A 12,371-nucleotide genomic window follows, 5' to 3' on the forward strand; every position below is an offset into this window, starting at 1 on the left:
GCTTGCCATGAAATCCAGGCTGGACATATTCCACCACCACCAGAGACGAACTGCTGGAGATCTGCGGCAGAATAGGAGACAATAAAGCACCGCGTCTGGACGGAGTACCGAATAAGGTCCTTAAGCTTGCCATGAAATCCAGGCTGGACATATTCGGGGCGTGCATGTCCGTGGGAATATTTCTAGCGGTATGGAAGTGGCAGAAGTTGGTGCTTCTGCCTAAGCCTGGTAAACCTCTAGGTGAACCATCCTCACACCGGCCCATATGTCTTCTGGACACTGTGGGGAAAATGTTTGAGCGGGTAATCTATAATATATCACTTTCGGTTGTTGAGGGGCAAGGCGGCCTTTCAGGCATTATGGGTTCCGTAAAGCCGGATTAACCATTGATGCCACCAAATTGGTTGCTGGCTTGGCCGAAGATGCATTCCACGGAAAGGGCAGTACCAGCGAATATTGCGTGGTGGTAACCCTGGATGTGAAAAACGCATTCAATTCGGCCTGTTGGAATCTAATATGCAACTCCCTAGCGAAGATTGGTATTCCCGCCTATCTCGCCGCAAATGTCGATAGTAATTTCACTGAAAGGAGGCTCCGGTACGACATTGATGATGGACCGCATGATAACGTCATTTCCGCGGGTGTCCTTCAGGGCTCCGTATTGGGCCCACTACTGTGGAATATTATCTACAAGGATGTACTTAATTTTCCCCTTCCCGAGGAAACCACAGTGGTGGGTTACGTTGACGACATAGCGCTGGTTGTTGTCGCAAAGCATCTCGAAGATGCTGAGTTATACTTCAGCGAGGAAGCCAGTGCTCTTAAATGTTGGTTAGAGAGCTGACACTTGCGGAGGAAAAAAACAGAAGCGGTCCTCATCACGAAGCGGCGGAAGAGAAATTACCCCTGTGTTAGAATCGGGAATCCTATCATCACTTCCAAGCCGACTATCAAATACTTGGGGGTGGTGATAGACACGAAGCTCAGTTATAAGCAACACGTTCAGTATGTTCGTGATAAATCTTCCACTGCTAGTATGGCCCTGGCGAGGATGATGCCGAACGTGGGAGGGCCATGGCATACCTTTAGGTTTGCTTATAGCCAGGGTGGTGACCTCAATTATGCTCTATGCAACTTCAGTTTGGACGGAGGCGTTGCAGATGTCAGTTAACAATAGCAAACTGAATGCCTGGGGGTATTCTCTGCTTCCAGGACTGTCTCAGATGATGTGGCATTCGTCATCTCTGGAATGATGCCGATTGACAGATGAGATGGCGAATATCTTATATATAAAAATCAATTGCTGTTCGTTTGTCTCGCTAAAACTCGAGAACGGCTGAACGGATTTATGTTATCTTGGTTTTGAAATGTTCGTAGAGGTTTAGGGAAGGTGAGAAAAATTCGAATAATTGCCGGTAAATCCCTGAAAACAGCACTTTTCTTTTTCCCATATAAACGTTTTTTTCTAAACAAGATCCTACAGGTATGCAAATTGATTGTTTGGGATGAATGCACAATGGCCCATAAGAGGTCACTGGAGGCACTGGACAGAACGAGGAAAGATCTTCGTGACAAGCCAACTAGTTTCGGTGGGGCCATGATTCTGTTGTCAGCTGATTTTTGTCAGACTCTTCCAGGTATTCCCCGATCAACTGTTGCTGATGAACTAAATGCATGCCTAAAACAATCGAATTTGTAGCAGTATGTAAACACACTCCAATTAACAACTAACATGCGAGTATTTTTGGAACAAGATGATACTGCGAATGTGTTTGCAAAGCAGTTGTTAGACATTGGAAATAATAAAGTTGCAGTGGACACCTCGACCGGATTCATCACGTTACCCACAGATTTCTGTCACATCACAGACTCAAAAGAAGAGCTTATTCAGCGTATTTTCCCAGATATAGCGCAAAAGTTAAATAACCATAATTGGCTGGGTGAACGAGCAATGTTGGCGGCGAAAAATAAAGATGTCGAGGGTCTCAATGCGACCATTCAGAATTTTCTTCCAGGACAGTTGGTTTCCTTCAAATCAGTTGACACCGTTATGAACCAGGATGATGTTGTAAACTATCCCACGGAGTTTTTAAATTCACTGGAATTGTCTGCATTACCACCTCACAATTTGCAGTTAAAAATAGGGTCAGTTGTCATGGTGCTGCGTAACATTAATCAATCTCGACTGTGCAATGGAACAAGACTGGTTGTGGAAAAGCTGATGAATAACGTCATTGAGGCAACAATTATAAAAGGAAAATACAAAGGAGAGGATGTCTTGATACCGCGGATACCAATGATTCCAACGGATTTACCATTCGATTTTAAACGCTTACAATTTCCACTATGCCTGGCCTTTGCGATGACCATAAATAAATCGCAAGGACAGTCGTTAGAAGTTTGCGGAATCAACTTGGAGTTTCCCTGTTTCGCGCATGGACAATTATACGTCGCGTATTTGCGTGTCGAACAACCGTCTTCATTGTTTATTTACGCACCACAAAACAAAACAAAAAATATAGTTTATGAGAAAGCTTTAAATTGATTAACAAACTGTATCATAGCAGTGTGAGCCTGTCAATATCAAATTTAATCCTTATAAATAGCCAGTATCTCAGGAAAGCTCTATTTTGTAATTAAGCAACATGAAGTGTCGAAAGTAATAATAAAATTTCATGATTCATTCACAATATGCTTTTTTATTTAATACGGATTCGTTTTGTTTGTTTTAAAATTATTTTATACAAAAGTTTGGGTCTTTTATTTATCGATTGAGGCAGTTCGAAGTCTGCCGGGTCAGCTAGTATACAATATAATCCGAAGCCAATCTCTCCCTTATTGCAGACGAAGAACGCTGAGATGGAGAGATCCATAAATAAATGCCAAGAGCGGTGGGAACGCTCGGGAAACGGTCGGTGGACACGCGGGCTCATTCCTGCCATTAAGGAGTGGTTGAATAGACGACACGGTGAGATTAATTATAATCTTGCGGCGCGGCAGGATTCGCAGCATTCGAAATTTATTTCGAATGTCGCGAATACCAGCGGATAGATGACGTCACCGGTGCTCTACTCAGTTCAGAACTCGCTACAAGAGTGAAGAACAGAGTAGGTGACGAAAAACGTCAGAAAGGAAAAATAATAGTTGGTTGGCTGTCACAGTGAAAGAAAAGATTTTCGTGCAGAAAGAAAACAGTTACATACGGAAATCAGTATTATTTCTAATATCTCGGAGTTATAGTAAGAGTAATTTATAATAAGAGTAATTTGTTGAAATTGTGTATTGAACTTTGCAACATACGAAAAATATGTCAAAAACCTATTTCGATTAATAGAAGAATAAAAGGTTAAATACAAGCTCCTAAATTTGACTGAGCACTCTTATAATCTCACCCAGGTTCTCATGGGGCATGGAGGATATCGCCAATACCTGCATAGGTTCAAATTGAATACCTCACACGATTGTCCAAATTGCGATGAGTCCTAGAGGTACCAGAAAATGTGGTGGCGAAAATGCCAGCAAAACAAGAGAATTGGGATGCGGCCAACTACATGATCGCATCTATCCATTATAAATTGCGAAAGGCAGAGGAGAGGAAAAAACTGTGGTCACGTACGCCGCGTATAGAAGAAACGGGATTAAGCTAGAATAAACTGACTCCGCCCTGTGATGTAATAACGATGGTTCCGCGGGGCCGGGAGGGAGTCTGGTGTGCCCAGACCAGTGTCTTTTGAAGATTTCCACCTCCTCAAAAAAAAAGACAGGCAGACGAATAGACAGACATCGACTCGATTCTAATAGGTTTTGTTTCACACAAAACCTTAAAACGGGAATAAGTTGCTCCCATTTGGTCCCGTTCGGTATCAAGTTCAGACTTAGGACTCCACAATCGTCAAAAAAATAAAAAAATATTTATGTTCCACAGTCATGCGAGACTAGTGTTACAAAATCGATACCAATCTTTCCTGACTTTCAAGGAGGCATGCTACTATAGCAAGGGAGTATTGGTTGGAAATTGTAGTAAAATGTTTTACCCTGCGGATTCATTGCAGGTTCGTGTTAACAATCTGGTGCATGGCCTGGATAGCTGGATAAAATACCTATTCTATCTAATCATGGTTTGCTATTAGTCTAGCCAAAAGTGAGTCACGTGATTGATATTAACAGTGTATCCGATTTTTCTGATCGTGAGGAGTATTTACAAAAAAAAAATAAACTTTTAAAACTAACGTGCCATACTGGCACTAGATAGGTTAGTGCAATTATCTTGCAGATGTGTCTTAAAGTTTAGACTGGTGGGTGTCACCACTCTAAGGTATTTAATAACTGGTTTTAGATGATGTGGTTCGCTACTCTGATATGTGTAGCAAGTAGATATGTTTTACGAAGCTTTGTAATTAGCACCGCGAGTAACAGTCCAGCAATTCACATTCGCTCCTTTATGTTACTGATTATTTTGGATGAGTACAACTCAAGATTTACGACATGTTTTTCAACCACTATGGCTACCATGGCCTCGAAGAAATCCATTATTATGCAATTTACAGCAATTGAGATGTTAAGGATGTAATTCCAGTTATTATTTCATAATAGTGCGGAATCCTGTTGAAAAAGCAACGTATTTTATTATCCGTCGTCTGTGCTCTTCTACTCAGAAATATGCATCGTGAGGCGCTCTGTCATATGAAGAGTTTCCACCAAACATCAATAAATATCGATTCCCTGATGCCTTCTTAAGTGATTGCCTGGCATGTCCAGAAACCTCGTTTTTTTGTTGTTTTTTGGGTTCAAATTAATTCCCCTTGACATCTAGGGATGGAACGCCACTCGCTTGGCGACTCAGTTACCCATACTATAATGACCCCGGGTAAATTGATCTGATTTTTACTATAGAAGTTTACTGTCGTCGGCTTAAGGGGGTCTTCTACCGCCGTGGTTTCAACAGATCAATCTTTACGTGTATTTTGAAAGTAGATGAGGTTAGAAATACGCCATAAGAAGGATTTCGTGAAAAGAGCTTTTCTTCATGGGTATTTCGGAGCGGGGATATGAACACCCGCGATCCCTTCGCTTAGTGGCATGCGACTCGTCTGCTCATCAACCAGCGTGAGGCCGAGACCAAAGGGACTTTCACAAATTTTCAGCATGACAAAATTTCCATCGATCACAGATTGTACAGTTAATGAGATCCACATATGAGGATTTGTCTTTAGATAATTTATTATCAAGATCCTTGTGTTTACACACTTAAAACAGCAACGAATCTCTCAAAATCTGTATTTGCATTTTGGCTTCAAAACATTTGCACTCGGGCAAACGGGTGGTTAAAATTGCCACCCACTTATCACTATTGATCTTCAACGAAGGATTTTTGTCCATTTGGCGAATCATGGACGTGTTGGGGATTACTTTGGGTGCCGAGAAATGCACCGACCGTTTCGTGCGTAGGATCATTGATGCTGCAAAGAGGGCCCAAATTAAACAGGGAGATGAAAATGCAGAAAACTGAGAACATTTTGTAATGAGGAAGAAGGACTCTATGGCCCTGGAATTGAAGATTGAATCGTAAGTTTCTGCAAACATGTTTTATATCATATTTCAGCTTTAAACCCCCGAAAATTGACTTTTTAACGTTTTGTGTGAAACAAAACCTTATTAGAATCGAGACGGTGTCTGTCTGTCCGTCTGTCCGTCTGTCTGTCTGTCTGTCTGTCTGTCACACCCGATTTATTCGGAAACGACTAGACCGATTGTCAAGAAAACTGGTGAGAGTATGTAATCTGGTGATCCCTTTACATGCAGTAAGTGGCGCCATCTTGTGTTAAGTTTAAGGGGGGCTCCCCATACATGTGAATGGAGGGTGCAATTTTTTTTTCTACAGAATGTAGCCATGTAGGGTATCAAATGAAAGGTCTCAATTAGTACTTCTGGTTCTGGTTCAATATTTGATATTAGATGAAACATAGGGGAGTGAGGGTTCAAAATATGACCCACAAAAAGTGTAACAGGTCTCGTTCTCAGAACCTATCCAACCGAAACATCTGAAAAAAATCACAGTGGTGCATCTCTACGAAATCTAGGCCTCAAAATATATCCGGTTCCGATATCTGCACAAATAAAGTTAATAATAGTATATTTCCACATTTTAGAAATTTACCCGGCACCCCCCCCCCCCTTATGTTCATCCCAGAAGTACAAAAAATGCGTGTAATGAAGAACATAATGCAAAGTTTGGTCAAGTTTGAAGAAAATCCAACTATTATTAACAAAGTTATAGGGGGTGAAACTTTACAATTTTTTGTGAATTTCGTGCACTCTACAACCTGCATGACGTCATCATCACATATCAATTCGTCAATACCACAACGAAATGAGTTCTTATGAATTGGGTCGCAGAGAATTATTTTGTTTTAGTTTTTTAGTTATTTGTTAGCCAGACATGTGTGTATGTAGGTATATAATATATGCGTGCTAATGAACTTTGCGGGTAGTGCCTAATTCAAATAGATATAAGAAGTAAATCGGAAATATGGGTACGATCAATTTATATACGTGCATATATGTGTACAGTATTCGGTAATAGGCAGTTTGTTTGTTTAGGGTGAGCGTGATATCTATGGCTGTAATATGTACGTATGTATCGTAGTTTGGAAAAATATGAAGGATTATGTTGGATTTGTAGCTAAGTATATACGGACAGAAAAATGTGCGATGAAGTTTCTCACATAAGATGAACACAAAACCTTTATACCCTAAGCGCGAGCTTCCGGTATTCCAACTTGTTTAAACATTATTTGAATATTGATCGAATTCAAGGAATTTGTTTTCAGTCGTTCAGCGAACACCTCGCTATGATTTCCCGAGCCAGTTTTTAAAAATTGTTATTTGTTCCATCTTTACAGCCTCGAAAATTTAAACAAGTCGGGAAACCGGAAGCTAGACGCTTCAGGTACGAAAGGTTTTGTGTAATTCTTAGTACGTAGCACGTAATATATCCATATATTATATGAGAGTATCCACTTTCGGGTGATATTGACATTCACAGTCTTCAATTTTCAAAGAAGCAACAAATTTGAGGTATTATAACTTTGTTAGTAATAGTGCGATTTCCACCAAACTTAGTAAGATCATGCTCTATATTATAGCCTATATCACTGCAAAATTTCATGGTACTAGGATGAACTTAAGGGGGGTTTCCAACCAATTACAAAAAATTGTAGTAATATACTATTATTAACTTTATTTAAACAGATATCGGCATGGAAGGTATTTCGGAACCCAGGCACCATACAGTGGCAACCTCCTGATTTTATTCAGATTTTTCGGTTTGGTAGTTTCTGGGAATGGCCCCCTTAAAGAAGTGATCACTTTCAACCCCCCGCGCTCCCCACCCTTCAAACGAATGTCAAAACTAAGATTGGCTTGGAAAAGTACTAATCGAGGCCTTTAATTTGATACCCCACATGACTATATTTGATGAAAAAAACATGTACACCCCCCTTTTGCATGTATGGGGACCCCCCCCCTTAAATTCAACGTAAAAGGATGTAATTCACTGTATGCGTGAGCGTTCACAGTTCCCACCTTTCTACCAAATTTGGTGTCAATCGCTATAACCGTCTCCGAGAAAAATGCCTGTGACGGACAGACAGGCAGACAGACAGACAGACAGACGGACAGACAGACAGACAGTAAACCGATTTTAATAAGGTTTTGTGTTTACACAAAACCTTAAAAAAGAGTACAAAATCAACCTTTTTTTTGTAGAATGCGTAGATGCATTTTTTTGTCAAATTTCAAAATAATAAAACGTAGCCAACGGAATACTTATTAATAAGAAATATATATTTTTTTGATTTCGAATAGATGAAATGACCATTCAGGTGCCACAAAGTCGCCCATGGTATTTTGGCAAGAAATTATGGAAAAACCATGGATATTTTTCAAAAATATTTTTGGAAAGTTAAAACATGTACAAATTAAATAAAAAATCCATTAGATTGTCTTGAATAGTTCCCATGGAATTATTTCCTAAAAATCGTCCTGAAAATTACGTAGAACTGCACGTGTGATTGTAGAAGATCGCCTTAAGCTCTCTGAGATAACTCCATGCTTAATTTTTTGCTTTCACGAAGTAAATAATGGCCATTCTGCATCTAGCACACTTTATTGATTTCTTTTGTTTGTAGTGAATAGTAAGCTCAATCGTGTTAATGGTCCAGTAAGTAACCTTTGCACGACAAGCGGAACGTTCCCCTTTGTGTTTTCTTTTCTCTACATTTTTCTATTTCCTAGGGAGTCGACTTGCTTAAAAAATCAATAATCAAGGATGAAGGAATTCACGCGCCTATCGCGCGTATTTCATGGGGATCGGTCGTCAAAATTCAGTTTTATTTATATTCAATTTGAGATCGTGTTGCATGGGGCGATCATTCAATTTTTGGTAAAGTTGCTCGAGATCATTTTTGCTATTGAGTGCTAGGAAAACATGATCTGCATAAAGCAGTGGATAGAGCGCTAGACCCTGGCAGTCCCGTGAGTCCATAATAAGAACAAAGTGGAGTCCTCAAATAAAGGATACACGAGAGATTGTGTGGTCTGAAGAGGCTGTCAGAGCGTTTGATAAATCCCGACAGCAACTGGCTGATGCTACACTCTTGGCATTTCCTCGACAAGATGCACCCCTAGCTGCTTTTGTTGATGCCTCTGACGCAGTAAGTGCTGCTCTTCACCAAAAGGCGAACCAAGTCTGGCAGCCGTTGAGCTTCTTCTCCAGACAACTAAACCCCGCTCAACGGAACTACAGCCCCTACGATCGAGAACTGCCAGTTCACATCTGACATCCAGCATGTGTCCGGCAAGGATAACATAGTTGCTGACGCTTTCTCACGTGTCTCCGAGGTTAACTTCCCGGCCTCACTCGACTTCTCGGCTATCGCCAAGGCGCAGGAGGATGATGCAGTACTTCAGAGCCTCAAATTCAACCCCAAATATAAATTTCGGGAGTTACCCATCTTCGGTTCGAACCGCTCTCTCTGCTGCGGATACTCGGAAAAGTGTAAGGTCACCAGGTAAGAAAAGAAGTGCGCTCATATCCCCGCACTACCTCGATATCGTAGGCCCTTTGGGAGTCTCGCACGGTTACAAGTATTGCCTTACAATCGACAAGTTTACGCGGTGGCCTGAGGACATTACGGCCTGGGGACATTACGGTGCAATCTTGTGCCGAGTAGATCTCTCGCTTTGGCGTCCCTGCAGGGATCATCACTGACCAGGGAATGCAATTTGAGTCCACACTTTTCTCTGAATTAGGCAAACTTCTGGGTTTCAAACGCCAGCGAAGTACGGCTTACCACCCACAATCTTATGGGATGCTAGAACGTTGGCACCGGAAGCTGAAAGCCGCCATTATGGCTCGCGATGATCCGTCCTGGACTCAGGTCTTGCCTCTCGTCCTACTCGGCCTAGGAACAACCCGCCGAGAGGAATTTGCTGTCAGCCCCGCAGAACAGGCATATCGGGAGAGCGCAGTTCCGAGTTGAGTCGCTGAAATCCCTAGGTTTCTTCTGGGGGCGGGGTAATGTGGCGCAATTTATTTCGAACGTTGTTAATTCTATTGACAGTGGAAGAAGAAGAGTATACACAAAGTTTTTAGTTCCTGTTCCATTTTTTAAGTAATAAAGTTATTTACAGCATCACAGAAACGCTCTGAGATGGCAATGCCAATACCGTATTGAATGTGTGGGCTATCGGAACGCGGAAGTTTATAGTCATTTTTACCTCCCATCGGGGCCATCGGGTTTCTTGCAAAGTACAGATATCAATGCGCCTTTTTCGAAGGGCACCTGCGAGTTCCTCTTTCCAGTTAGGATGTCAATATTTAGCGTGTGGACACGTATTTTTTTTGCTCGGACTAGCTTAATTACGTGTCCGGATGGCTCAAGGGGCTAGAGTGCTGGGCTGCCGTAGCGGAAGGTCGCGGCTCAAATCTCTCGATGCTGACCAGATTGCCTCCTACAGTATACTGCAGTATACGGTTACGGTGGTGAATGAAGTCCTCTAACACACTTCAAGGCCTTAATCCAATATGGATTGTTGCGCCAACGATTATTATTAACTTGCCTACGTCCTGACACCTTTCCTTTGCGTTCCTTTATTCGTTCGTTCTATTAAAAGCAAGTCCAGCCTGCCGTGGTGGTTACTCTTTTCAGCATTGCTAGATCGCCGGACATGACAGCGGCCTATATAAGCTCGGACAACTTTTGTCCTGATCCTGCCGGAATTAATTATCAGGATAAACATATCTTTGTCGAAGAAGCTATCCTTCCATTTTAGACTAGTGTATTTTACCTTGGACGAAAGCCTCCGCTCGGTCTTCGCTTGCTTCTCGCACACCCACATTCAAGCTTGTTTACTGTTATCGTGAATTCATGCACTACTCTCGGGAATATTGTGTAGCTCACTGATTAGAACAACGTCTGCTCTCAACTGCAGTCTGTGTCAGGAGATCCTCATCCGCTTCGCAGTGGTCTTTATGATGATTTCATAATATGCAAGCCCCCCCTTAACAAGGGATTATTGTTAGGGCTGATAAGCTCTATTTACGCGGCTGGGCAACCGCTAGTCATTTCTACTGAATGTGCGAGTTAGCCGTGCACTAAATGGATTATAGCACGCGCCTCGTGGTCGATTTATTTGCAATGTATTTCAACTCAGCCTACGATTTTCCCAGATGCTGGGAATGACCCGCCATTGAGTTATCGCCCTTTTTCAATGGAAAGGTGCGATCTCATGTACGCTACGCGACGTGACACGACATTATATTCAGCACATCTGCCGCGACGCGGTGTGTCTACATTTCAAAAGCGCGGCACTTTGTGCACTAAACTCTCTTCATCTGTCGGTACTAGCCGTCATTAATGATGGTTTGCCCATTCTCCGTACCCTACAAAAAACAAAATTAAACAAATTGGCAAGAATTCCAGAGACTTTTTGGCCGGGCTATCTTTTTGAATAATTTAAGTTTGCTGAACGTCGTCGAAACTAAACAAATAGACAATATGGTAACCACAGTACATCAAATAACTATTATAGTATCTACACTAATGGACCGGACTTGCACGAATGCACGAAATTCGCAAAAAATGACAAAGTTTCGCCCACTATAACTTTGTTAATAATAGTTGGATTTTCTTAAAACTTGACCAAATTGTGTCTATGTCTGTGTCTGTGCCTCATATCCCTTACACCCATGCCAAATTTTGCACTTCTGGAATGGACATAGCGGGGGTTGGCCGGTAAATTTCTAAAATGTGGAAATATACTATTATTAACTTTGTATGGATTTTGAGACCTAGATTTTGTAGAATTGTACCATTGTGATTTTTTTCAGATTTTTCAGTCGGATAGATTCTGAGAACGAGGCCTGTTACACTTTTTGGTGGTCATATTTTGAGACCTCACTCTTTTACGTTTCACCCGATATCAAATATGGAACCAATTTTGGAAACCACTAATTGTCCTTTCCTTTGATACCCCACATGGCCATATTGTATGTGGAGCCCCCCTTAAACTTAAGACAAAATGCCGCCACTTGCTGCATGTAAAGGGAAAAAACAGACCACACGCTCTCACCAGTGGACGCAGCGCAGAAGTTATTGGCGGCCGGGAAGGTTCGAATCAGATGGGTTGTTTGCCGTCTGAGAGAGCTGATTTCTCTAAAGAGGTGCTTCAAGTGGCTCGCGTTTGGTCATTTCGCGAAGGCATGCACCAGTGGCATTGATCGGTCCGGTCGATGGCGAAGGTGTGGGGAGAGAAGCCATTTTGGCAAAGGGTGCAATATGGACCCCAAATGCTTATTGTGCGAAGAAAATGAGGGACAGGATTACCGACATATTGCCGGAAGTGGTAAATGCCATCATTAGCGAACCCTATAGAAACCGTCGCGGTGACGTGCGGGTTACAGATTCGACTAGTGGAGCGGCGATATGGGCATGTCGTCGGCAAGCCATGCAATGTACTGGGAGTTAGACATACAGCGGCTTTGTGTGAGCGAAAATAAACGGGGTATATGTATACAGCTGTTACTCCCCACCAATTCTGACACTGTCCGAATTCGAGGAAATGTTTGACAGTCTTGAACTCGACGCAAGCGGTCGTAGTCCAAGGGTGATTGCTGGTGACTTCAATGTTTGGGACCATGAGTGGATAGCAGAGAGACAAACGCAAGGTGCTCCAGTCTATTAGACGTTTTTGGACAGTTGTATATAGTTCTTTTCAAAAAGGGGCATCTGCTTCAATCGTAGACCTAACTTTTTTCAATCCTGTACTGGCGCGTGGTATGTTTTAGTGCGTCAGCAAGGGCCTCACCC

The 12,371-nt window shown here is 42.1% G+C and overlaps 1 protein-coding gene across 1 annotated transcript; it reads left to right on the top strand.

Annotated features, from left to right (window-relative positions):
• The first annotated feature begins 1,732 nt into the window (after window positions 1-1,732).
• On the top strand, window positions 1,733-2,545 carry LOC119652109. The gene has a single exon (XM_038056050.1). It carries the CDS (start codon window positions 1,733-1,735, stop codon window positions 2,543-2,545), a length of 813 nt encoding a protein of 270 aa, XP_037911978.1.
• The last annotated feature ends 9,826 nt before the right edge of the window (window positions 2,546-12,371 follow it).

The sequence above is a fragment of the Hermetia illucens genome, chromosome 3 (assembly GCF_905115235.1).
Source record: "Hermetia illucens chromosome 3, iHerIll2.2.curated.20191125, whole genome shotgun sequence".
NCBI classification, from domain to species: domain Eukaryota; kingdom Metazoa; phylum Arthropoda; class Insecta; order Diptera; family Stratiomyidae; genus Hermetia; species Hermetia illucens.